The following is a 24,886-nucleotide window of genomic DNA, read 5'->3' as shown; positions in this document are numbered from 1 at the left end:
TTTAGTGACAAGGTCTCACTCTGTCACCCATGCTGGAGTGCAGTGGTGCCATCCTAGCTCACTGCAGCCTCAAACTCCTGGGCTTACGTGATCCTCCTGCCCCAGCCTCCTGAGTAGCTAGGTCTATGGGCACACACCACCATGCCTAACTAGTTTTAAAAAAGAGGTTTTTGTAGAGATGTGGTCTCTGTGTTGCTCAGACTGGCCTTGAAGTCCTGGCCTCAAGTAGCCCTCCTAGCTCAGTCTCCTAAAGTGTTGGGATTATAGGTATGAGACTTTGCACCTGGCTTTGTTGATCATTTTAAAGTCCCAGCTTTAAAAATCCAACTTTTGATTTCTCCTGTTTTCTGTATTGTTTGTATATTATCAGTTTCATTTATCCCTGCTCCTCTTATATTTTAAGCACTGCTCTGAGTCCTGGTGTTAGCCTGTAGCCATCTTCACAGGTTATAACACTGGATCAGAACCATCTTGTGGTATAGTGGAAAGAGTGTACCCTTGGATTCTTAGTCATTGGTTCAAATCCCAGCCTTGGCATTTCCTAGCTGTGAGTCTTGGGCAAATGACTTAGACCCTCTTAACTAGTTTTATTGTTAGTAAAATGGAGAGAATATCTGCCTTGCAGGTGTTGTGAGGATTACATGAGATCATTTAATGTCTGACGCATAGTAGGCACTCAAAACTCGTGCTGCTTATTTTACTGATTGAATAAGATCTGCGCTAATGACTTTTGTCATTGTCCCATAATAATTCAGGAGTTCAGAGGACTGTGAGCATTTGCTTCTGGGATTTGAATCCTCCTTCCTCCCCAAGGATCCTTGGGTTCTAATCCCCTCAGCAAGTTGCTAGGTTACCATTTAAAGGGATGTAGTTCATTCATGTTCCCTGAAGCCTGAGTAACTGAAGACCCCTTGTTGAGAAACTCCTTCTAAATATGATTTGAGCCAAAATGTTAAAGGTGGATGAAGACAGATACTCCCCCCAAACGTACTTCTTTTAGTCTACTTGTCACATAAAGTAGCCGTATTCTATGCCAATAGGCAGACCCTTCTTTTTTAGATTACCTAACATTTATTGGAAAATAATATCCATCAATGTCACCTATTTAAGCAATTACTTTTTTTTAGAATCTATAAGTCGTCTTCTTTATACATTCCTGTGATAAAGAAAAAGCAACTAAACTTTTCTCAAATTCTGTTTTTGAGTTTTCTGTATATTTCCCAGTTCCTTGTGGCTTAACAATTTTCTTCGCCTTCCTTAATGAAAAGAACAATTTGAATGACTTTTGCTAGTTGCTGTCTCAGTTTTCTCTATTGTTAAATACTCAATCTGCAACTTTTTTTTTTTGCTCTCTTAAATAGCTGACATAGATCTGCTCAAATCATAAGCCTGTGGTTAAATCCCCATGAGAAGTGTATCTGGGGCATTAGTTACCTTCTGTTGATCTCATCATGATAGATACCAATTTTATCTTTTCTCTTTATATGTTTCATTGAATTCGCTATTAATATTTTTGGTACAATATGATTTCTAATGTTTTGTGAAATATTTCAAGAATGTGGCTTTTTCTTTATCGTAACCTTGGTTTTTTTGTATGTACTTTAAATGTGTAAATGGGATTGTATGTTAGAGGCAGCATAGGTATTTTCAGCTTAAAGTAAACATCTCCTAGGATAAAGCATTTTTTTGCAATTTGCCCCTGAAGGTATTTGTTTAGTAAGTTTGTATTTATATAGACTAGCAATAGATGTATGACGCAAGCTATATATGTTATTTGAAATTTTCTAATAGCATTATTTTTAAAAGTGAAAGGAAACAGGTAGGTGAAATTAATTTTAATAATATATTTTATTTAACCCAATATGTTCCAGAATATTATCATTTCCACATTCACTCAATATAAAAAAATCATTAAAAAGATATTTTACATCTAGTATATATTTTAACATAATGGAGCATCTCAACTTGCTGCAAAATTTTCGTTGGAAATATTAGGTCTATATTTAGATTTTATAGCTGTTGTAGTTGAAAAAGTAAATTTGTACACTCCGTTGTTTCCTTCCCCACAGGCAAGTAGTTTGAAATAGGATTTCCAGTAATTGAATCAAGTGTTCATTTTTAAATTTAAATTAACTACAGTTAAATAAAATTAAAAATTCAGTTCCTTTGTCCCACTAGGCACATTTCAAGTGCTTATTAGTCACACGCATTAGACAGCACAGGTATCTTAATCCTAGTCCTAGGGAACCTAATTTTCTGATACTAGGGCACAGCTATACTATATTGCCATTAAGGGAGTTATTTTTGTGTTCTTAGTCAAAAATGTCAGCTTTCTCTTTCTTCTGATTCCCCATGCTATTTTTGTTTAAATGCTTTAAGGCAAATCACTGCTTTCTAGGTACTTCTGTGTTGACAGATTATTGGTTTGTTTTCATTTGCTCTGCTGTGGTCAGTCCTCGAACTTGCTAGGGGTCCTAGCACTTCAAGTCGCCTCTAGGGACACATGTGAGTGGTTGGAGAAGAGGAAATTCTATGCTCTCCTGGTGGAATTGATGTGATGCATGTTAAGACGCTTAGAAGTAGGATATTTGGCCATTTGCTAGTAGTCAAGGAGGACCATGCTCTGCCTCATGTTTTTATACAGAAGAAAACACGGGATGACGTGGTACTTAGGCAATTGGGCAGCTTCAGTTTACAGTTGCAGTCTTCCATTTGACTCTTGTCTTGGGAGAGAAAGCCTAGGCATATTAGTCAGGGCTCTTGTTATGGGAGAGAAGGCCCAGGTACGTATTAGCCAGGGTGCTCCAGAGAAACAGAAGCAATAGGATACAAGGAGTCGGGGAGGAAGAAGGGAGAATGACGGTTGTTATAAGATTATTGGTTTATGTAATTATATAAACTAAAAAGTCTCATCATCTGCCATCTGCAAGCTGGAGACCCAGGGAAGTTGTTGGTCCAGTTTGAAGGCCTGAGAGCCAAAGAGCCAGTGGTATAGATTCCACTCTGAGTCTAAATTCCTGAGAACCAGGAGTGCTGAAGGCAGAGAAGATCTATGTCCCAGCTCAACCAATCAGGCAGAGAGAGAACTCAACCAATTACCCTTTTGTTCTATTCTGGCCCTCAATGGATTAGATGATTCCCACCCACATTTGGGAGGGCAGTCAGCTTTACTCCGTCCCCAAATGCTCATCTCTTCTGGAGACACCCTCACAGACACCTATAAATAAAGTTTAACCAGGTATCTGGGCATCCTATGACCCGGTCAAGTTGGCACATAAAAATAACCATCATTTCCAGGTTTCTTAAGAGAAGCCTAGAAATCTAGATTTTTTATATGAATTCTTCCAATTTTCAAAGGCTTGCAACTAATTCAGTTTTATTTTAAAGCATCTGAGTGACAGACCACATCTGCAGGCTGGGTCTGATTCTGTGTCACCAATTTATAACCTCTAGACTAAAATATACTACCCACCAGCTTTATTGCACACAGAGGGCTACCAGACACAGGGTATATATGAACTTAAAATCTCCAGCAGTGGTGTTTGCATTATATCATTTCACCCTTCCTTTTTTGGAGCATGTTCAGTATATCTGAATTGGGTTATAGTTAGGTGATAATGGATTAGAAGTGGCTTGTCACTGCTTACTACTTAAGAATATGATTTGCCGTTAAGAATCTGATTTGCCACTGAGTGTGGTGGCAATTGTATTTTTCTTTTAGGAGGAGTAGGAGAAATGATATTAAAAGCATTTTACTTTTTTTTTTTTTTTTGAAACGGGGTCTTGCTCTGTCACCTAGGCTGAAGTGCAGTGGCATGATTATAACTCACTGCTACAGCCTTGACCTCCTGGGCTCAAGCAGCCCTCTTGCCTTAGCTTCCTGAGTAGCTGGGACTGCAGGCATGCACCATCATACCTGGCTAATTTTTTAAATTGTATTTTGTAGAGACAGGGTCTCCTATGTTGCCCAGGCTGGACTCAAATTTCTGGCCTCAAGCAGCCCTCCCACCTCGTCCTCCCAAAATGTTGGGATTACAGGCGTGAGCCACCACGCTTGGCCCATTTTAATTTTTTAATTTGCCATATAAAATATATAATTATGTACAGTTCACATACTAATGCTTGCTTGTCCCTGGCAGGAAATGTGATTGATTGAAGCAGGCCAGGCGCTGTGCTGAACTGAGGAGTGCCAGCCTGTCCTGAATGGGGCAGTTGCAGTTCTCCAGCTGATTCTGGCCATTGGAGAGAAGAAAGCCCAGGTTTCCAGGTTTTTTAAGAGAAGCCTAGAAATCTAGAGTTTTACATGAATTCCTTCAATTTCAGAAACTAAGCAATGAATTCAATTTTATTTTTAGAGCACCATGAGAAACACACAAACCACGTGTACAGGCTGGATTTCACCCTTTGGCTACCTGTTTCTAACCTCTAGTCTAAGATGTACTGGTAATCAGCATTATAGGATAGAGGGCTATCTAGAGCAAGGGTTTTCAGTCTTTTTGATACAATAGATTCCTTTGGCAGTCTGGAGAAGCCTGTGGGCCTCTTCGAAGAAGAATGTTTTAAAGTAGATTTTAAAAAGTAAATAATTACAAAGGAAATACATTGTATTGAAATATACCAATCAAATATTTTTGTAAGAAATTGTGATATGTGTGCTTTTTTATTAGTGCATTAAATAACACAATCTAGTGAAGCTCTATTAACTACTATAATTTTTAAATACTGTGAGAATAAGTGATATTTTGAGATAATTGTAACAACTTTTAAACAATATTAAAATATCTGACGTCTGTTGGTGGCAGGGTCACAGATAATGTTAATAGTGCCTGCTTTGTTGCTTAAATTCCTAATGGAAGACATTGTTAAATTTCAACTAGAAACTAGTGAAAACAAAGGTGTAACTTTCCCCCACCCACGTCTAATGAATTCCAGTAAGTCTCATTTTAAGAACCCATGGTCCAAAATATGCTCAACTTATTTATAATCGTTTTAATGGTAGAATGTAATGTTATTGAGTATAATTAAGCCACCATGTTACAGTTTATTTCTGTTTTTACAGTTAACTTTCTGGTTACTGAGCTTGATTCTGTTTTTCTTTAGAACGTTATCATTTGTCTTATAAGATTGTACGAACGGACAGTCGCCTGGTACGCAGCATTCTGACAGCTCATGGATTTCATGAAGTAAGTTTATATTTACTACCTCACCTGATCTGCTTAAAAGCCGAAAATCCTAGCCACCCAACTGACTTTACCAATTAACAGGGCCAGCTCTAGGAAGTACATGGGACCAATGCTTAATGATGATGCAGAGCTCAGATTGAATTTCGGAGTGGCTTTACCAGTTTCTGCTTGCATTACATGGAAAACATTTCCACACGATTTTAGAAAAAGTTTTTTCTTGCTATGTTCTTGGGCTTGGGCCAGGGGCACAGTTGTACATAAGGAATTGTCTGATACCCAATTGAGGTTCTTTGATTGCAGACAACTGAAATGGACTTTGCTTAACTTAAAACCAAAAGGAATTTGTCAGCATGGCATGCAGAGGGGACTAGTGGAATCAGAGAAAAAGCTGAAAAGGCAGGCCTTTTGAAGGAGAGAGACCAGGACAGCCCCAGGGATCTAGGAACAGGAGTCTTTAGGATCATCTTCTCAAGGCACTGCCATGGATGCGGCTGGACTCCACTCATTGTCCTTTGGCCTTTCCTTGCTAAAAAAAAAAATCACATTCTGGAGCTAGAATGATTGACTTAGCTTGGGTCATGGATCCACTTCTTGGGGGAGGGGAGGGGTGGGTGATTGGCAGGCTCTCGAAAACCAAGGAGTAAACCATTCTCCAGAGAAAATTGGAAGATTAGAATGTTGACATCTAAAAGGACAGGCAAAAGGCTGAACAGACTTCCACTATAGATATTTTGTGACAGTTGATAACTGTCTCGTTCCTAGCTTGAGAGTTCTAAGAGATATTTTGAGGAAGCTCTTTTTTTAAAATTAGAAAATTTTTTATTTTTAGAGACAAAGTCTTACTGAGTACTCAGGCAGGAGTACAATGGCATGATCATAGCTCACTGTAGCCTCGAACTCCTGGACTCAGTGATTCTCCTGCCTCAGACTCCCAAGTAGTTGGTACTACAGATGCATGGCACTACTCCTGGTTAATTTAAAAAAAATTCTTTTTCTAGAGACAGGGTCTCCCTGTGTTGCTAGGCTGGTCTCAAACCCCTGGACTCAAGCGATCCTCCTGGCTCGACCTCCCAAAGTGCTGAGATTACAGGCATGAGCCACTGCACATGGGCATGAGGGAAGTTCTGATACCAGTTTGTGTCCTGTCTTGTTGCTGTTTTGTTTCTGGCACTCAACACGGTGCCTAATTGTTGAAATGATGGACCAATGAATCTTAATGGATGAATGAGTGAATTCTAAGTTGATATGCTACTATAAAGTTGATTTCTGATCAACACTTCATACTCAGTATCTGCAAGAATAAGGACAGCCTGAGAAAGGAGCTGGGGTTGGGCCTTCATCTCATATTTTAACATGCAAGAATATTGAGACATCATTGACTTCTATAGCAGGGTTAATTTATCTTAGTTTCTGCATCTGGGATTTGCCCAATCCTCCCATTCTTTGAATTTGTTTTGTGATGCACTGCTTTTGTCTCACTAGGCTCACATACTAATTGGGCCACCCCTGTGAGTACACTGTAGGTGAAAAATCACTGTGGCTTTTTCTGCCATTGCTTTTCCTGGAGAAGGGGTATCTCTGATGTTTTTTTGCCTTCCTGTCTTTCTGTCTGCCCTCAGGTTCACCCAAGTAGCACTGACTATAACCTAATGTGGACAGGATCCCACCTGAAGCCCTTCTTACTTCGTACCCTCTCTGAAGCACAAAAAGTTAATCACTTTCCAAGGTAATGCTCTTTGTAGCTGCTTTGCTTCATTTAAAGGTACATGACATTGGGGCATGTGGCTAGCAGCCGTAATTAATGTCCTTAAAGAAGAAGAAGAAAATGAAGAAGAAGCCTTTTTTTTTTTTTTTTTTTTTTGAGATGAGTATCGCTCTGTCATCCAGACTGGAGTGCAGGGGGCATAATCTCAGCTCACTGCAACCTTTACCTTCTGAGTTCAAGCAATTCTCTGCCTCAGCCTCCTCAGTAGCTTTGTTTGCAGGCATGTACCACCATGCCCGGCTAATTTTTGTACTTTTAGGAGATATGTGGTTTCACCATGTTGGCCAGGCTGGTCTCAAACTCCTGACTTCAAGTGATCCACCTGCCTTGGCCTCCCAAAGTGCTGGGATTACAGACATGAGCCACTGCGCCCAGCCAGAAAAAGAAATTTTTGATATAGGACAGGACTCTGCAAATCAAACTGTTGTGTTCATATCGCTGAGCGTGAGTAAACAATTTCTAAGGGCGATACAGACATGGACGGCTTTAAAGGAGAGAGTTTCTGGTTCTCTTTCCTAAAATTGAGCCTCTTGGAAGTATCTCATGATGGGTTTGCCTTTCTTATTGCCCCTTCACAGTTACTGTTTTTTCATTTTTATTAAAAAATGGCTCACCTAGAATCTTAGTCTGGTATATTGTCCTTAGGTATAGAAATTTTCAGGGTTCCAAAGAAAGGTACAAAAAAATTGGTGTCTAATTGAGTTCTAGTAATAGCATAACAAATCCTTTTTGCATGATGGTAGTTTCTATTTCTTTGTTTTTAAAATAATTGAAGGGGAGGATATAATCTAGCTATTAACTGATAGATCAGTACACATAATTTTAATGACAGATTGTTTTGTGATTTTTGATGTATAATCAGGAAGGAGTTCACAGAATTGAGTGTCATTGGTGTTTGGATGAATTGTATACTACAAAACTTGCAACGATAATCAGTCATGTATATATAAACAGTTATAGCCTTATGATCACAGGAAAATAAAATTATATCTCAATTCCTATGTATAATTTTGCTTTAGAGAAGGTATGATATGATGTAAAAGACAGGTATTAAATATGTTAGGCTAACCTGTTCTTTGTGGGAAATGAATGGAAGAATTAAAAACAAGGGTGACTGAGGGATAGTCTGTGGCGGTCTGAGGGAAACTTTAGGCATGTTGGGAATGTTCTATACACAGTCTGAGTGGTGGTTACACAGGTGTGTTCACTTTGTAAAAATTCATTATGCCCTGCCTTGTACTTTGTATACTTTTCTGTACATATGTTAACCTCATCGAAAAGCATATTTTAAAAAGCGAAAATCTTACTGACAGAGCTTTTCCTTTAATAACGTTTTAAATTTAGGTTATTTAGGTTCCCTTCAGTATACTTAAAAGTGTGGTGTTGGCTAGGTGCAGTGGCTCATGCCTGTAATCCCAGCATTCTGGGTGGCCAAGGTAGGCAGATTGCTTGAGCCCCAGGAGTTGGAGACTAGCCTGAGGAACGTGGCAAAATCCTGGCTCTATTAAAAAATAAAACAAAAATTAGCTGGGCATGGTGGCACATGCCTAGCAACTTGGGATGCTGAGGTGGGAGGATCACCTGAGCCTGGGGTGGTCAGGGCTGCAGTGAGCTATGATTGTGCCACTGCACTCCAGCCTGGGCACCACAGAAAGACCCTGTCAAAAAGAAAAAAATGCAGGGGGTGGTGTTATAATTTTATCTTAATATAATATTTACCATTCATCAGATTCTTTGGAATGATTTCAGTTTCTGGTGAAAAATCTTAGATGCCAGCTTAAACATACAAGAGGATATATAGTTTCCCCAAATTCTTCTAGGATGTACCAAAGAAGTTTGAAAACCACTGATTTGGGGCATCTGTAGGAGAATGCATTCTTTTTCTTACCCTCTGGTTCAGTGTTTCTGATTTTCTAATGATTTCGAAATTACTGTTGTAGATTAAATCAGCAGTTAGTGTAGGTCCTGGACCATCTTTATCAGAATCTTCTGGGGTACTAGTTTAAAATGCAGAACCCTGGGCTTCATCCCAGAATATTGAGAGGTGAGGCCCAGGAACAAGCATTTTTTTAGGAAGTTCTCTAGGTGATTCGTACGTACACTAAAATTTGAGTATCTCTGCTCTGGAATTTCAGAAGAGGGCCATGGATAAGAAAGAAATGTTTGTCGTACCTAGATTTGACAAAGCAGTTTTTGAAATCATAGAAAGAAATTTGAACTGTGGAACAGGTTGAATTAGTTTTTAATGATTACCACAAAGGTTCTTAGGTGGTTTTGAAGAAATGGAACAAATTATAGCCCAATGAGTCCAGTTGAGGCTAACCTGGAGTACTGTGCATAAGAATGCCAATTATTACCCTGATTTTAAGGTGCTAATTTCCTTGGTTTTCTTTATCACTTTGCCTCTTCTATATCCATCTCTCAATGATGTAGTTCTCAATGGGGTTCCTAACCTGGGTCTTTACTGTAATAGGATCATTATACCCTCAAATTAAGGTCTGTCTTGGGTCTGATCCAGGAGGGTCATTGTAGGCCCCTGGTGCTAGTGATGAAGTGAGTTCCACATAGTATATGAGAGGTTGAGCAGTTATTGCTGTGGCAACAGATTTGTAAATATGGATTAAATAACCATGTGTTTGATTTTCCTGGACAGTCCTTTTTAAAAATATACTAAATGCTTTTCCTCCTAAAAACAAATTAATAAAGCATCTCAAATTCTGATGTTTTAGTAGCCAATCTCTCACAGTTTTCATACTACTTAGAATTAACTCAGAATTTTTTTTGTCAGGCTGTTTCTCAGAAGGTCACATCTGTAGATTCCTGTGGCATTAAAAACTTCCAGAATGCTTTGGTCTGGGAGCTTGCTTTTAGTTGGAGTACTGGTGTTTTTTTTCACTATCTGAGTAATCCAGATGATTTTATATTGTTAGAGGATCATGATTCCATTAGAGTAAAACACACAGCGTTCCAAAAATATTTTATAATGATTTATAGTAGTGAATAGCACAGACTCTTTTGAAGCCTTTGAAGCTAGAATTTTTTTCACATCTTCGGTTTTTATAACCTGAAATTTTGGGTATATTTATCAACAGTCATACTTTAAACAGTTTTTTTTTTTTTTGTTTACTTATATTTGAAATCTGTTTTAGAATAGATTTTATACTTGTGAATAAATTTTTAAAAACCCATTTGAAATAAGGGTCATAGACCTAAACATAAAACATTAATTGTAAAACTTGTGGAAGAAAACAGAACATCTTTGCAACCTTGTGTTAGACAAAGGATTCCTAGATACAATAAAAGCACAATCATAAAAGGAAAAAAATTGATAAATTGGACTTTTTAAAAATTAAAAATATCTGTTCTTCGAAAGACACTGTTAAGAAAACGAAAAACAAGCTATGGACTGGAGGAAATATTTGTAAAACATATAACTGATAAAGAATTTGTATCCAGAATATATAACAAACTCTTAAAACTCAATAATAAGGAAACAAACAACTTTATTTTTCAAAATGGGTAAACTATCTGAATGTCTCACCAAAGAAGATACAGGGATGGTAAATACAAGATGCTCCTGAACAGATGCTCAATAGCATTTGTAATTAGTGGATTACAAATTAAAACTATACAAAGTATTGATATATGCCTGTTAGAATGGCTAAAAACAAAAACCAGAAAACACCAAGTGTGGGCCAGGATGCATGGCAACTGGAACACTATTTTGCTGCTGGGAATGCAGAATGGTATAGCCACTTCCGATAACTGTGATCTTGTGAAATATATATTTAGTCTCCCTCTTGTTTCCTGACATATAGTTCCTTAACTTCTTGGAATCTCCAGAGTGAGAAGTGTCTTTTTATATACTAATGACTTAAGTGGTGCCTGGCAGTCCCTAGGTAGCCTTAGAATGGGGACTGGTCACAGGAAAAGACCAAGGCATGATTAGAGGGTTAGGATTTCCAGCCCACCGCTTAGCCTCCAGGGAGGGAAGGGGGATGAAAGTGAAATTAGTCACCAGTGTCCAATCAATTATGCTTGTGTAATGAAGCTTCCATAAAAACCCAAAAGGACCGGGTTTGGAGAGCTTCTGGGTAACAGAACAACACATGGAGATCCTTGGTGGGCAGCGTGCCCAGAGAGTGCGAGAGCGCGTAGAAGTTCTGTGGCTCTTTTCTCACGCTCGCCCTGTGCGTCTCTTCCTCTATATCCTTTGTGATACCCTTTCTAATAAATCAGTAAACATAAGTGTTTCTCTGAGTTCTGTGAGCTGCTCTAACAAATTAATTGAACTCAAGGAGGGAGTTGTAGGGACCCCCGTTTAGAGCCTTTGGTTAGAAGTGCGGGTGAAACAAGTTGGGACTTGCTATTGGCATTGGAAGTGGGAGGCAGTCTTATGGGACTGATCCTTCAACATATGGGAACTAACACTACTTCCAGGCAGGTATTGTCAGAATTGAATTGTGTTAGAGGACACCCACTGCAAGATTGCTTGCTTTGTGTGTGGGGAAACCCCCTACACATTTGGTGTCAAAAGTGTTGATTGGTTATGTTGAATTGATAGTACAGAGTAGGAAAAACACTTTGGTTTTTCTTCACTATCTCAGAATATAGCAGGAGAAACGGAGCTTGTTTTTCTAAAATCCTCAATACCATTTGGCAGTTTATTATAAAGTTTAACATATACTTATGTGTTGATTGTAAAATGTGTCCATAAATGTTTTGACATTGCTTTCAGAAGGTTGAGCTTAATTTTTCTGTTCTTGAGTGTTGACTGGATTTAGTGACTTGCCTCTAAGTAGCGGCATATGGCAGAAGTGACCGTTGCTTCTGAGACTAGATTGTGAAAGACGACACAGCTTCTTGCTCACTTTCTTGGATCACTTGATCTGGGAGAAACCAGTTACCACGTCATGAAGTCACTTGGCCTTATGAAAAAGTTCATGTGGGGAGGAACTGAGGCCTCCTGCCAGCAGGCAGTCCCATGTGAGTGACAAGCCATTTGGCAGTTGGGTTTTCCATCCCCACTTAAGCCTGATGACCGCAGTGCTGGCCAGCATCTTGACTGTAACCTCATGAAGGACCTTGGGACAGAACTGCCTAGCTCCCTCACTCCCACATTCCTGGCCCCAGAAACTATGAAATCATAAATATTTATTGTTATTTTAAGCTGCTGTGTTTTAGGGTAATTTGTTGTGTAGCAGTAAATAATTAATGCAACTTACTGAACAATCAAGCAGTCCCACTTCCAGAGAAACAAAAACTTATGTTTACACTAAAACTTATAAAAACCTACATGCATATAAAAATCTATATGGAAATGCTTTGTAGCAACTTTATTCATAATCTCCAAAAACTGTAAACAACCCAGATGCTTTCAAATGGCGAATGGATAACTGTGGTATATCTATACAATAGATCTCTACTGAGTAAGAGAAGGGACAGAATACTGATACATGCAACAGTGATAAATTTCAAATGAGTTGTGCTCTGTGAAAGAAGCTAGTCTCAAAAGGACACACACTGTCTGGTTCCATTTATTTGACTTTCTGGAAAAGGCAATATTATGAGGACAGAAAAACGAATGTTTTCCCCGGGGCTGGAGGTGATTGGGAGGGTCCACTACAGAGAGACTTGAGGTAACTTTCTGGGATGTCGAAACTGTTCTTTATCTTGATTGTGGTGGTGGTTACATAATTGTATGTGTTTGTCCAAAATCATAGAATTACACATTAAACAGGGCAAATTTTACTGTATGGAGATTTTATCTTAATGGCAAAAACTGACCAAAAAACCCTTTGATGAAAATGATTAAGCCTTTTGGATTAACAGTGATATGTTTAGGATATAATATTATCTTCACTATCTGCTCTAGGACTGTGAACTATAACTCTTTTGAATGTGATAACACAGGAAAATTCTGAGTCATAGTTTACTGAAATGGAAATACTTTTTTGATTTTTAGGTCTTATGAACTAACCCGGAAGGACCGACTGTACAAAAACATTATTCGAATGCAGCATACACATGGATTCAAGGCTTTTCACATTCTCCCTCAGACCTTCCTACTGCCAGCTGAGTATGCGGAATTCTGTAGTAAGTGCTTGACAGAGAATGCCCCAGTCCCCGGCAACTGAACCTGGGGGCCCCAAAGGCCTCCTCCAGTTGTCAACCAGTCAGGGCTTTCCAAAACCTTAGACAACTGTGACTCTTTAGTAAAACAGTTGCAGAGGCAAAAACTATTTTTATTCCGATATGCTCAGTAAACTTGTCAGTATCATTTACGTAAAGACACATTGGCATCACATAACCATGCCCCTGTCTTATATATTTTCGCTTGAATGTCCCTTCTCTCCATTGATGACTTAGTGCCTAGGTAAGGATTTTTTTTTTCTTTTGAGACAAAATCTCCCTGTGTAGCCCAGGAGTGCAGTGGCATGATCATGGGTCACTGCACCCTCTGCCTCCTGGGCTCAAGTGATCCTTCCTCCTCAGCCTCCCAAGTTGTTGGGAATACAGGCACGCAACACCGTGCTCAGCTAATTTTTAAAATTTTTGTAGAGCTGGGATCTTGCTCTGTTGCCCAGGCTGGTCTTGAACACCTGGGCTGAAAGGATCCTCCCCTCTTGGCTTTGCAAAATTCTGAGATGACAGGCATCATCTGCCATACCAGCCTGTAAGGATACTTTGTATTCCCGCATGTGAATTATACATGCTTCCTTTTTAGTATTCCTTTCTCTCTTGCCACTTAAGAAACATGTCGGCCTTGATTTCTAGTCTTGTGTAATTTATGTTCTTTGGGGTTACAGGTATCCCATATCTTTTGATGTTAGGGTTTGGAGCTACAAGTTAGTCACATTTTCTCCTCTTTGAGTTCAGACTAACAAAAAATATATACATGGGAGCCAAATAGGCACCTAAATGTCAGCTGCATGGTGGGTAAAGTGACACAGGAACACATAGCCTGGATCCAGATCTAAAATGGGCTTCTTAATTTCTTTTGCATCATTGTGAACTTACCTACCCAGGCCCAGGCAGAGGCACTGGGCTATTTCAGGCTTTCATCCACAGGGACAGAGCCTGACTCAGTGGACTTAGTGCACAGAAGAGGCATGAGTACAGACGACATGTGAGGCAGGTCTCTTGTGAAAAAGTCCAAATTACAATGGTAGTAGCTAGCATTTAGTGAATGTTTACTTTCTAGTAGGCTCTCTTTTAAGTGGCACCTCTACTCTGGTAGTATTATAAATGAGGAGACTAAGATACATTTGGTTTAGAAACTTTCCATAAGTTATGCAGCTTGCAAAAGGTAGAGTTTGGATTCAAACTGGCAGTTTGGCTTCAGAGGTCATGCTTCTCATCTCGGTGCAGCATTGCTAATGGTGTTGGGCAGCCTGCGTGCAATGACCATTTCCCAGTAGCACCAGTGAGAGAAGTCACTTCTCCCATAAGGAGCAGCAGGTGAGATGCACAGAGAGGACAGTTTTCCTCCCAGGAGGTCCAAGAAAGAGACTATTTCTGTTTTATGGATAGATTAAGTAGCATGGGGAGAAGACAGCATTATCTCTAGACTTCCTGACTTTTGATTTTTTTAACCTGTTAGGCTTGCTAGTCTCTCTGGGTCACCCTAGTGGGTGGTTCATCTTTTGGCAGAGCGGACCAGCAGTTCATCAGGAATGCTCGCTCCACCATTTACCTAATAGCATTCGTTGCTCTAGTTGGGGCCATTCATTGGTTGGTGATTCATGGTTTGCCCACAGACGGCTCTTCAGTGGGTCATACAGAGCGCTAATTAAATGAATCAACTTCAGAGCTTTGGTGTACTCAAAGCTACAAATTTGTAGTTAAGAATCTTTTTTTGCCATGTGACTTTAGCCAAGTTACTCAAACTTCGGTGTACCTTAATGTCCACATCTGTAAAATGGGACTATCGCTAGTGCTGACCTTATAATGTTGTTGAGATATTTTAAGTAGGTTAATATGTAGAAAGCACTTGGAGTGGTGCCTGATAGGGGTGGCTTGATAAATGTTTAATACTGTTTCGTATTTCAGGTTATGTTTATATTATTAGTAGTAGTTATGTTTACTAACTATATTAATACTACTATGTTTTTACTATGTTTTACTATTTTAGTATGTTATGTTTAAATTTGTAGTTATGTTATTAATAACGACTATTAATTAGTATTAGTTAAGCATAATACTAATTAATAGAATTATGTTCTGGCCCTCCAGCACTTGAGTGTGGGCAATAGGAAATTTTTTTTGGAAGGAAAGGGACACCATAAACAGACTGGCCTTTAGAAAAATAACTATGTGAAATGAGCCGGCAGAAGCAGAGGGAAAAAAAGAGACCTTCGTTCTAGAAGGTCTCTTTGAAGGTTTTTGCAGTGATGTGGATAAAAAGTGTTAATGGACTGAACTAGGTCGTGGGAATGCATAGGTATGAGTAGAAAGAAGGTGAGAACAAACATCACTGCCTGTGTATGGGGAGTGAGGCAGGGGTCAAAGAGGCATCCTAAGGTTTGAGTCTGAGCAGCTAGGAGGACCAATGAGTTTTCAAACAGGGAATGTAACCAGAAGGCAAAGGAGAAACTGTTAAAGAGGAGGAGAAATGTTGCATTTCAGACAAGGAATGGATTTGGATGTCTATGGGGCATCCAGGTAGTGTGTTTTATGGACAGTGTAAGAGCAGCTTTGAGTTCTGGCCAGAGATGTAGATGCTGGAAGTTGCAGGTATGGAGGTGGATGTGATTACTAAGGGAGAGAAAAAAAGAGAAGCAGCACCACAGACAATCAGAGGAAAAGGAGATTGAAGAGGAGCAAGAGAATGAGATCTCAGGAGGCAGGAGAGGGTTAAATCAAGAACCCAAGTAGAAAGGTGAGGATTAGAAAGAGAAGTGGGCATGTGTCTCCTAAAAGAGGGGAAGGAAGAAGGCTAAGTTGAGGACCCAGATAACATTTTAGATGGAAAGTAAAGCAGATAAGTAGGGTTATGTTACAAATTCCTAGCATTCTTGGTGAACAGGTTGATGAGGTCTTGTGCCAGGAGTGAGCGGCCTAGGGATAGGTGGGTGCCTAAAGAGGCAGAAAGGGTTTGAATAGCCTCTGAAGGGCCTTTGAAAGAGAACTGATAAGGACTGGGTATGAGGATTGCCTAGATACAGTAGTGACACCATCTCATGAATATATAGCTTTTCATTCTAATAAGAGAAAACCTGTAAAGATGTAGCCCAGAAACCAGTCACTGTCTCCAGAGATGTGAAAGCCTGGGTACTCCTCAGACTCTTTCAGTAATTTGAGTGTAGGGGTGGGAATACATGGCACACAGGCCTTTCTTGGCTCCTGATGCTGTCATTGCCAGTTACAGTGTTTAGTTGACTAGAATTTGAGGTCTGTGACCCTGAAGACCCTGGCTAAGGACCTGTTGCCAGCTCCAGCCACTCCCCCTCAGGGGACAGCTTTCTAAGCAGAAAGAGGAAGGAAGCAACAAAGAAGAAAGATGGGGTGGTGCCAGTATCAGAAAAGCAAAACTTTCCCCAGAATTGGGTTCTATAGCCATCTCTAGTTGTAAGAGAGACTGAGAAATGATTCTAACATGTGAATTTTCATGTCAGCCAATTAATTACAGATGACTACATTTCAAAGCAGTTGGTAAATTTGTAGAATTACAATTTTAGAATTATAAGAGATCTTAGCAAGTCAGGCTAAATGTTAAAAATCTCATTTTAAAGATAAGACTAGATGATTTAAGGAACTTACCTGTAGAATCATACACTTGAAAAGCCAGAATTAGAACTCAGATCTTTCTATTCCAGGCTCATTGCTCTTTCTAGTAGACCAAGCCTGCTGCCACTATGGGAACTGGAAAGCACTTGAAAGAATTGTGGAGCTTAGTACATTTTCATCTTGAAGCAGAGGCTCCTGAGCTCTCTGCCTAGCCTTTGCTTCTGATTTTTCTTGCTTCCTACCCACATTTTTAGAACCTGTAAAAGAAATCAATCCTTGTTCTGAAAATATCACAAATCAAGGAGAAAAGCCTAGCATGAAAGACAAGTCTTTGATATTTAGAATTTCAAGAACATTTAGATTTCAGTGATAGTGAAGCACCTGAAGAAGCATTAACTTCTTTTTTTCTGAGACAGAGTTTTGCTTTGTCACCCAGGCTGGAATGCAGTGGTGTGATCTTGGCTCACTGCAACCTCTGCCTTCTGGGTTGAAGCCATGATTCTTCTGCCTTAGCCTCCTGACTAGCTGGGATTACAGACGTGCACCACCATACCTGGCTAGTTTTTGTATTTCTAGTAGAGACGGGGTTTCACCATGTTGGCCAGGCTGGTCTCGAACTCCTCACCTCAGGTAATCCACCTGCCTTGGCCCCCCCAAAGTGCTGGGATTATAGATGTGAGCCACGGCGCCTGGCCAGAAGCATTGACTTCTGTTCAAAAAGTAGAGGGTACTGTCTCCAGACAGCTTTGGTCCTTTTCTCTCCCTCTCCCTCCCCCTCTCCTCCTCTCCCCCTCTCCCCTCTCTCCCTTCCCCCTCTCCTCCCTCCTCCTCTCCCCATCTCCTCCTCTCTTTTCCTCTTTCCTTTTCCCACCTCCCCGTCTCCCCATCTCCCTCTCCCTCTCTCCCTCTCCCCTTCTCCCCTTCTCCCTCGCCCCCTCTCCTCCCCCACTCCTTTCCCCTTTTCCCTCTCTTCCCCTTTCCTCCTCTCCCCCTCTCCTCCTCTCTCACCCAGGCTGGGGTGCAGTGGTGCAATCATAGCTTACCATATGGGCTGAATTACTGGGCTCAAGTTATCCTACCACCTCAGCCTTAGAAGTAGCTGGGACCACAGGCAGGCACCACCACGCCGGGCTAATTTTTTAATTTTCTGTAGAGACAGCCTTGGTGTGTTGCCCAGCCTGATCTTGAACTCGTGTCCTCAAGGGATCCTCCTGCCCCAGGCTCCTAGAGTGCTGGGATTATAGGTGTAAGTGAGCCTATTAATAACTAGCCTGGTCGTTTTCTTAGACATTTCAATGAAACCCTGTACTTCTGCTTTATAACTCTCAGTGTCTGTAATTACTTGTTCAATGTCTGTTTTTTTGGCTAGTCTAATCTTCGTGATGGTAAAGACTGTATTTTTCACTGCTGTGTGCCCCACACCTAGCAGACTGATTGACACAGATTAGATACTTAGAGGCATTGAATGAGTGACGTTTGAAAAGTTTTGTTATTTTTTGTTTTGTTTTAATACATTTTTGCTCAGGCATTCTGTTGTCTGCTCATTATTGGGAAAATGGCAAAGTGAAAAAAATATATAAACTGAATACATATACATATATTCAGTGGCCTCACTTTATGGAGATTTAATTTTTTTGTCGTATATAACTATAAATATGTCTTCTATAGCAGGACTTTAAAATTACATAAATTATTTTTCGAAAGGTAATATATTCCCATGGTACAAAATAAATTTCAAAACAATCATCAGTGAAAAGTCTCCATTCTCCTCTTATTTCTCAGTCATTGAGTTTTCCTCCCCAGAGATGATCAGCGTTGCTAGTTTCTTACATACCTTCTAGAGATATTCTTTACATTTACTAGCAAATAACTTGTGTGTGTATATGAACAGATGGGTGTATGTAACATACATTGCCCTGTACTTTGTTTTTTTTTCATTTAACAGGTTATCTTCAAGATTGTTCCATATCAGTTCATTAATGACATTCTTGTTTTGTGTGTCTGCTTAATATTCCATTGTGTAGATTAGATGTCTGCAAACTATATCCCTTGAGGGAAATTGGTCTTCTGCCTGTTTTTGTGTGTCCCACAAGCTAAGGCCTTTTTTAAATGGTTGGAAAAAAATCAAAAGAAGAATAACATTTTGTGGCTTGTAGACATCATATGAAATTCAGTGTTTATACACAAAATATTGTGTAACAGCCACACCCCTTTGTTTGCATATTGTTTATGGCTACTTTCAAGGTACAACTGCAGAGCTGGGTAACTGCCGCAGAAACTGCGTGGCCTGCATAGCCTAAGATGTGTATTCTCTGGCTTTTTACAAAAATAGTTTGCTGACCCTTCATATAGATGCATTGTAGTGTATTTAATTAATATTTTGCTGTTAAAACACAGCACTGAAAATCTTGTATATGCAATATTTTACGCGTGTGAGTAGAACTAGAGGATATAGTTTTAGAAGTAGAGTTGCTCATAGAGTTAAATTCTATGTGGCACATGACAGTTTTTCTAATTCTGTTAATTCTGGATCAAGGGAAAATACAGAGGAAGACGGGAGAGAGTGGACAAAAGATCTTTTTTTCCTCCTGGTGAAATGGTTTGTGACATTGACAAAGTCAAGTTTGTGTGGGAGGCCTTGAAGAGACTGGCTCATGTCAGAGGGAGAGGAAAGAAAAGGAGACAAGTAGTTGCTGGCAAGTCATCTGGGAAAAGGAGCTGAGCCTAGAGAGCTCCTTCTGAAGGCCTGCCTGATGTAAGCCCAGATGCAGGGTGGAGGGAAGTGTGCAAAACTTCGGGACTCCGGTATCTGAAAGTCTTTTTCTGATACTGGAGCCCTAGAAAATGACATGCCTCTTAATAAATAAAACCATATTAACAGAAACTATAGGGAACTTTCTTAGGTTTGTGCTGTTGTATTCTAGATGAAATGGGACTGATATCTTGCTGCACAGCAACTTAGGCAATTGGGGAAAAAGGAAGCCTTTGTGAGATCTGCTCAGTAACATTTACATTTGTTTGATTTATTTCCCCACACTACTCCTTCCCTTTCTCTCTTCTTTCATTGAAGAAAAATACCAAGAAAAAACAAATCTCTTTAATTTTTGTCTTTCACCTCACCTCTGCTTTGAAACAGTAATGACTGCTGCCACCTGAGGTATTTCACCAAAAGTGGAAGAGGCACAGTTGGGACTAGTGCTCCCTCTCCAGTCTGGGATGTGAGAATCAGCAGCACTGAGAGCTCTATCCCTGCTTCTCCCCACTGACTTCTGACATTCCCTAAGTGGAAGACAGAGCTGCTTCCCCTCAGACCCCTTGCAAGCCTTTAGGAGTCTTGGTGTCAGTTGTCTGCTTTCTGTTTTCATGATCCAAAGGGATTTAGTGTTGAGCTGAAACTGGGAAAGGAACAGAAGCAAATGGCACCTTTTAATCACTTCTAAATGATTGTCCTTCCTCTCCACTGGCATATTGCTTGAATTAAGGCAATTTTTATTTTATAAGCTTGGAGGAAATATTTAAGGAAAATAGCTGTATTACGAGATCTAGGTTTTAGCTTACATTGACACTGTGTGCCTGAGGTCCTTTAGTTAACAGAGGTGAGAATTTCAAAGATTCATGATGGTTCTTTGTGACAGTAATAGACTAACATCTAGATGTTTGCCTTATTTTGTTTTCATCTTTTCATTAAAGAAAGAGGGGAGGCCGGGCATGGTGGCTTATGCCTGTAATTCCGGCAGTTTGGGAGGCTAAGCTGGGAGGATTGCTTGAGGCCACGAGTTCAAGACCAGCCTGGGCAAAATAGAGAAACCTTGCCTCTACAAAAAGTTAAAAACAATTAACAGGGCTTGGTGGCCCATGCCTGTAGTCCCATCAACTCAGGAGGCTGAGGTGAGAGGACTGTTAGCACCCTGGAGGTTGAGGCTGCAATAAGCCATGAAAGCACCACTGCACTTCAGCCTGGGCAACAAAGCAAGACCCTGCCAAAAAAAAGAAAGAAAAAGGAAAGAGGGGAAATGGTGGAAGGAATTATTATGGGAGTGATTTTGCTGTCCCCTTTTCTCCTCCCTCCTTTCCTCCCTCTGTCTGTTTTGTTTTTAAGGCCAATCCAAAAAGTACAGATAATTTTAGTTGCTGTCCAACACGTAGAAATTTGTAAGATTATGGGTTCCCTGAGTAGATAACTCTTGTTGAAAGGTGATATAATAAACTCAAGTTCATTCTTTTTCTTTGTTTTCTCCCTTTTTAATCTCCCAATATTTTGAGCAGATTCATATTCAAAGGACCGGGGACCTTGGATAGTAAAACCAGTGGCTTCTTCTAGGGGCCGAGGCGTCTACCTGATCAACAATGTAAGTATGCAGCAGATGGCAAACCTCTTTCCTCACTTGTTCTTTGCTCCATCACCCTTTGTACTGGTTACTAATATGGTGCCATTTCATTAAGAGCAGGTGTGCTCTTCTGAAATCTGCATTCAGAAGTGAATTGAGGGTGGGTATGAATAGACTTGTTGCCTTACTTATTGGCAGGAATCTTCTCCTGCACCAGCAGTTACTGCATGGCTGAAAAGACACTTGATTAAATTTTGGGGGAGGGCAACCTGTTGTGTTAGCAGAAAAGAGGCACCTTTTCTGCTTGCAGCATATTGTGATGTTAATTCCTACACACCTGCATTAATTGATAGCATATATGTGTCTATTGTGAGCAGAACTGTGGGTTCTGTTCTCAAGATTATCAAACAAGTGAACCTTAATTTGGTATGGCATCCTTGCTACTACTGCTGCTTCTCCTTCCTTCTGAGGCAGAGTGAGAGACCGAGGCAAGTTTTAGAGCCTCTTTCTGCTCTTCCTTTGATTTCTCCTCTTCTTTTTTCAAAAGCTATCAATATCTTGATTCTTTGCAAAATTCTCATTAAAACTTGTCTTAAATTGAATGCATATACATGGCAAATAAAATCCCTACTGGTCTCATTCCCTAGTCTTATAAGAGCAGTTAGTAATTTTAGTTGATTTATATTTCTTTCATTGATATACATTGTATTGTTAATTATCAGTTTGGCATTTACTGCACTTACATCACATCCCACCCTCCCTTGCACATTTGTTTGATTAGTTTTTATTCTTATGTTTTAAACATTTATAACAGTCTCTTCAGTAACTATGATTCAGTTTCTTTATAAGTTGACTAAAAAATTTAAACTCAGTGGAAACACTCTTGGATTCTTGAAGGAGGAAATGCTAGAATAGGTAGCCAGGCAGACATGAGCAGGGCATGACAGGACCACCACCAAGGAGTATCAGGTGATCATCAGGTGATGGTCAGGCAGTTGTTAAACTGGTGTCTCTAAAATAATAATTGGTAGCAGCAGATGCCAGAGATAGGCAGGTTCCCAACAAATGGAAAACACCTGAAGCCTGTGATCAGCCATTTCCCAATAAGATCTCAGGGTTTGGACAAGTAGGCTCAAGCATGTGCACTAAGAAGCAAAATAATGGAGTTTAACTGGTATATGCGCTTCCTCTAGGAACACTCGACTGGTAAGGCAAAAATGCTTCAAATGAGCATGTGCACAACTGCAGTAAACACACTGCATATGCGGCCCCTCTTAAGTGCTGTCAGGCCACTGCACATGCAGACAGCCTGTCCCATGGAAAAATCAAGGGAGGAGAGATGCAAAACCCTGGAAGCATGCCAATGTATAAAACCCCAAGTCTAAGGTCAAACAGGCACTTGGATCTCTCAAGTTGTCTGCTTGGCTCTCTTCCAAGTGCAGTGTACTTACTTTCATTCCTGCTCTAAAACTTTTTAATAAATGTTCACTCCTGCTCTAAAACTGGCCACGGTCTCTCACTCTGCCTTATGCCTCTCAGATGAATTCTTTCCTTCAAGGAGGCAAGAATTGAGTAGCTGCAGACCCATATGAATTTGCTGCTGCTGATAGACTTTGGGATTCTGAAATTTAACCAGTATTTAGACCTGGGCCTGTTTTTTATTCTTCCTCCTTGGCATTTGGTAGGCACTTTCAGTTTGGAAACTAGTGTTTTTCTTTAAGGAAAATTATCCTCTTATTTGTCTCCACTTTTAGAGCTCTTTTTTGAGGCATTCTGGATCTTCATGTTAACTTTTCTCTCATTGTTAATTCTTTTCCCATCTTTATCTTCTAGATCCCAGGTTGAGGTTTATCCATTTTATTGTTCATTCATCTACTATATTTTTATATTGGATATCATAGGTTGATTTCCAGAAGCTCATATTCTGATTTGATTTATTTTTACTTACAAGTAGTAACCTTTTGTTGCATAATGGATGCAGGTTGCCTGCCTGTCCCTCTGAGGATACTAGTGGAAATTTTTGTAAAGTTCTCTTCTGTCCTTGAATTTTATTGGGATTGTCTTTTCCCCTGCTATCAGATTGTCTCAGTTTTTATGATCCTTAGGTGTTGGACCATATTTATGAACAAAAGACCAGACTGAATAAAACTGGCAGCTGCTCTTGTTTCTACTGTGGTTGTATAGGACTCTTTTCCTAGCAGCTTCTTCCTGGAAGAATCTGACTGTGTATTTTGTGTAAGGGCAAAATGTGTTGACTGTCAGGCTTCACTTTAGGTGGACGTGGTGAGGAGCATGCCTCTTCCACCTTGCCAAAACAGAGTGGACCACATTGTGAATTTAGAGGAAGATTTGGTGATTTTGGGCAGAGCTACCTTTCTTCTGTTTTCCTTTTTGTGTGTATTGGGGATAAAGTAGCCTCAAGTTTCATTCTTCTCTATCAGATCCCTGCACCCACAAGTCTACCGGTCTCACTGTTCTAAATGCTATTTGTTAATTATCTAATTCGTATTCCTTGGCTGATCCCTGATCTTCATGTTTATTGACTACAAGCTTGGACATTTGCAGGATCCTCCTTGGGAAGATCACTCTTATCTCTGATATTTTGGGCTGGAACTTCCTCTGCTCTGTTTTCTCAACACGATCCCATCTGCTTTCTATCTTTTAGGATTTCTTAAAATGTTTGGACTTGCCTGGCTCCTTTTACTTTTTTCTAGCTTTGATATCATTTCATTCTTTTGAAAATATTCTGTCTTTCCACTGGAACTCTGAAAGGGCAGGGGGAGGTAGATATGTTATATGTGGGACCAAAACCCCATCTTAAATTCCCCAGTTGTCTTTTCACATTGAACTGTTTCCCATATGTGTAGAAACTAACTTTCTGAGTGATCTTTCATATTGGAAAGTCCTTAAATTCAGTCTGGACTCAAAACCGTACAGTAAACAATGATGGCCATACCCTTCATGCCAAATAAATATAGGATCTGGTTTTGATAGAGCAACTGCTACAGCCCCAGGCATTGGCTACAACTTCTGTACCTGGCCTAGGCCACTCTGGAGGCCTTCTACCCTGAGTCTCCTGTGACAGAAGGCCGTGATCATATACCTTGGCTCTGTCTCCTCTTGTCTCTGCTCTGACCTTGGTGTGAAGTCCCCTCTCCAACAGCTTTTCCTTCAGCTCTGTGCCAGGAGCTCCAGTGTTGTTTGAATCTCATAGACGGCACTAGTTTGGGTTTGGGTTTTCGCTGCCAAATGGAATTGCTATTGAAAGTCAGCTATGGTACGAGTTTGCTTTTTACTTTCTTAGACATGAGTCAAAAAGAATAGGATCTATTCCCGGCTCATCTGGGACTCTTTTCTTTTGGAATGCTCTTTTGCCCTAGTGATTTGTTATTTTAAAGCTAACATCATAAAGGATAGAAAAGTTAAACTTTCCTTGGTGGAGCCGAGAACCCTGTGCCCAAACTCTTCCCTGGATGCTGAATCTCAAGGGGGTGACATGTCTTTAGAGAATGTGTTTGGCAGGCTGTGTAAGTGTTTTTCTCTCCCACCTCTCCCTGGGCTGAATCTCTTGAGACCCCCTGCACAGATCAAAGTACTTGGCAGGACCTTTTACCTTCCCCCTCCCTCTTTGTGAAGCTTTGGAGTGAGTCTGATTCTTTTAGGTATTTAGTGGAGGTGCCAGACAGAAGCCTGGGAAGATGCCAGCAGGCATGAGGGGAGCTGGCAACATGCGGACATAATGGGAAAATACTCCCATTTCACCCTGAAACTGGAATTTTACCACCTTTTACCCAGACCTGCAAATCATGTTGTTAATACTCTTCTCTCTCCTTACACAGAAGGCATAACCATTCCCTCTTTTCCATACCTGGATCCTTTCC

The 24,886-nt window shown here is 40.2% G+C and overlaps 1 protein-coding gene across 21 annotated transcripts in view; it reads left to right on the top strand.

The window, feature by feature from the left end:
• TTLL5 (tubulin tyrosine ligase like 5) overlaps positions 1 to 24,886 on the top strand; it is a 286,353-nt gene that overhangs the window by 10,719 nt on the left and 250,748 nt on the right. For 20 of the 21 annotated variants that reach the window (XR_005200287.1, XR_005200288.1, XR_005200289.1 and 17 more), the window contains exons 4-7: positions 5,101 to 5,183; positions 6,803 to 6,909; positions 12,914 to 13,044; positions 20,944 to 21,026. Coding sequence is in view for 17 of the 21 variants with exons in the window: in XM_037738522.1 (XP_037594450.1) it covers positions 5,101 to 5,183; positions 6,803 to 6,909; positions 12,914 to 13,044; positions 20,944 to 21,026 (404 nt within the window). In the remaining 4 variants the exon portion in view is untranslated. The remainder of the gene's footprint in view (positions 1 to 5,100; positions 5,184 to 6,802; positions 6,910 to 12,913; positions 13,045 to 20,943; positions 21,027 to 24,886) is intronic. The other variant, XM_037738524.1, reaches the window with a different exon arrangement.

The sequence above is a fragment of the Cebus imitator genome, unplaced genomic scaffold (genome assembly GCF_001604975.1).
Source record: "Cebus imitator isolate Cc_AM_T3 unplaced genomic scaffold, Cebus_imitator-1.0 Scaffold54, whole genome shotgun sequence".
Lineage (NCBI taxonomy): Eukaryota > Metazoa > Chordata > Mammalia > Primates > Cebidae > Cebus > Cebus imitator.
Note: the sequence above shows the minus strand (reverse complement) of the source record. Positions and strands in the feature narration are given on the sequence as shown.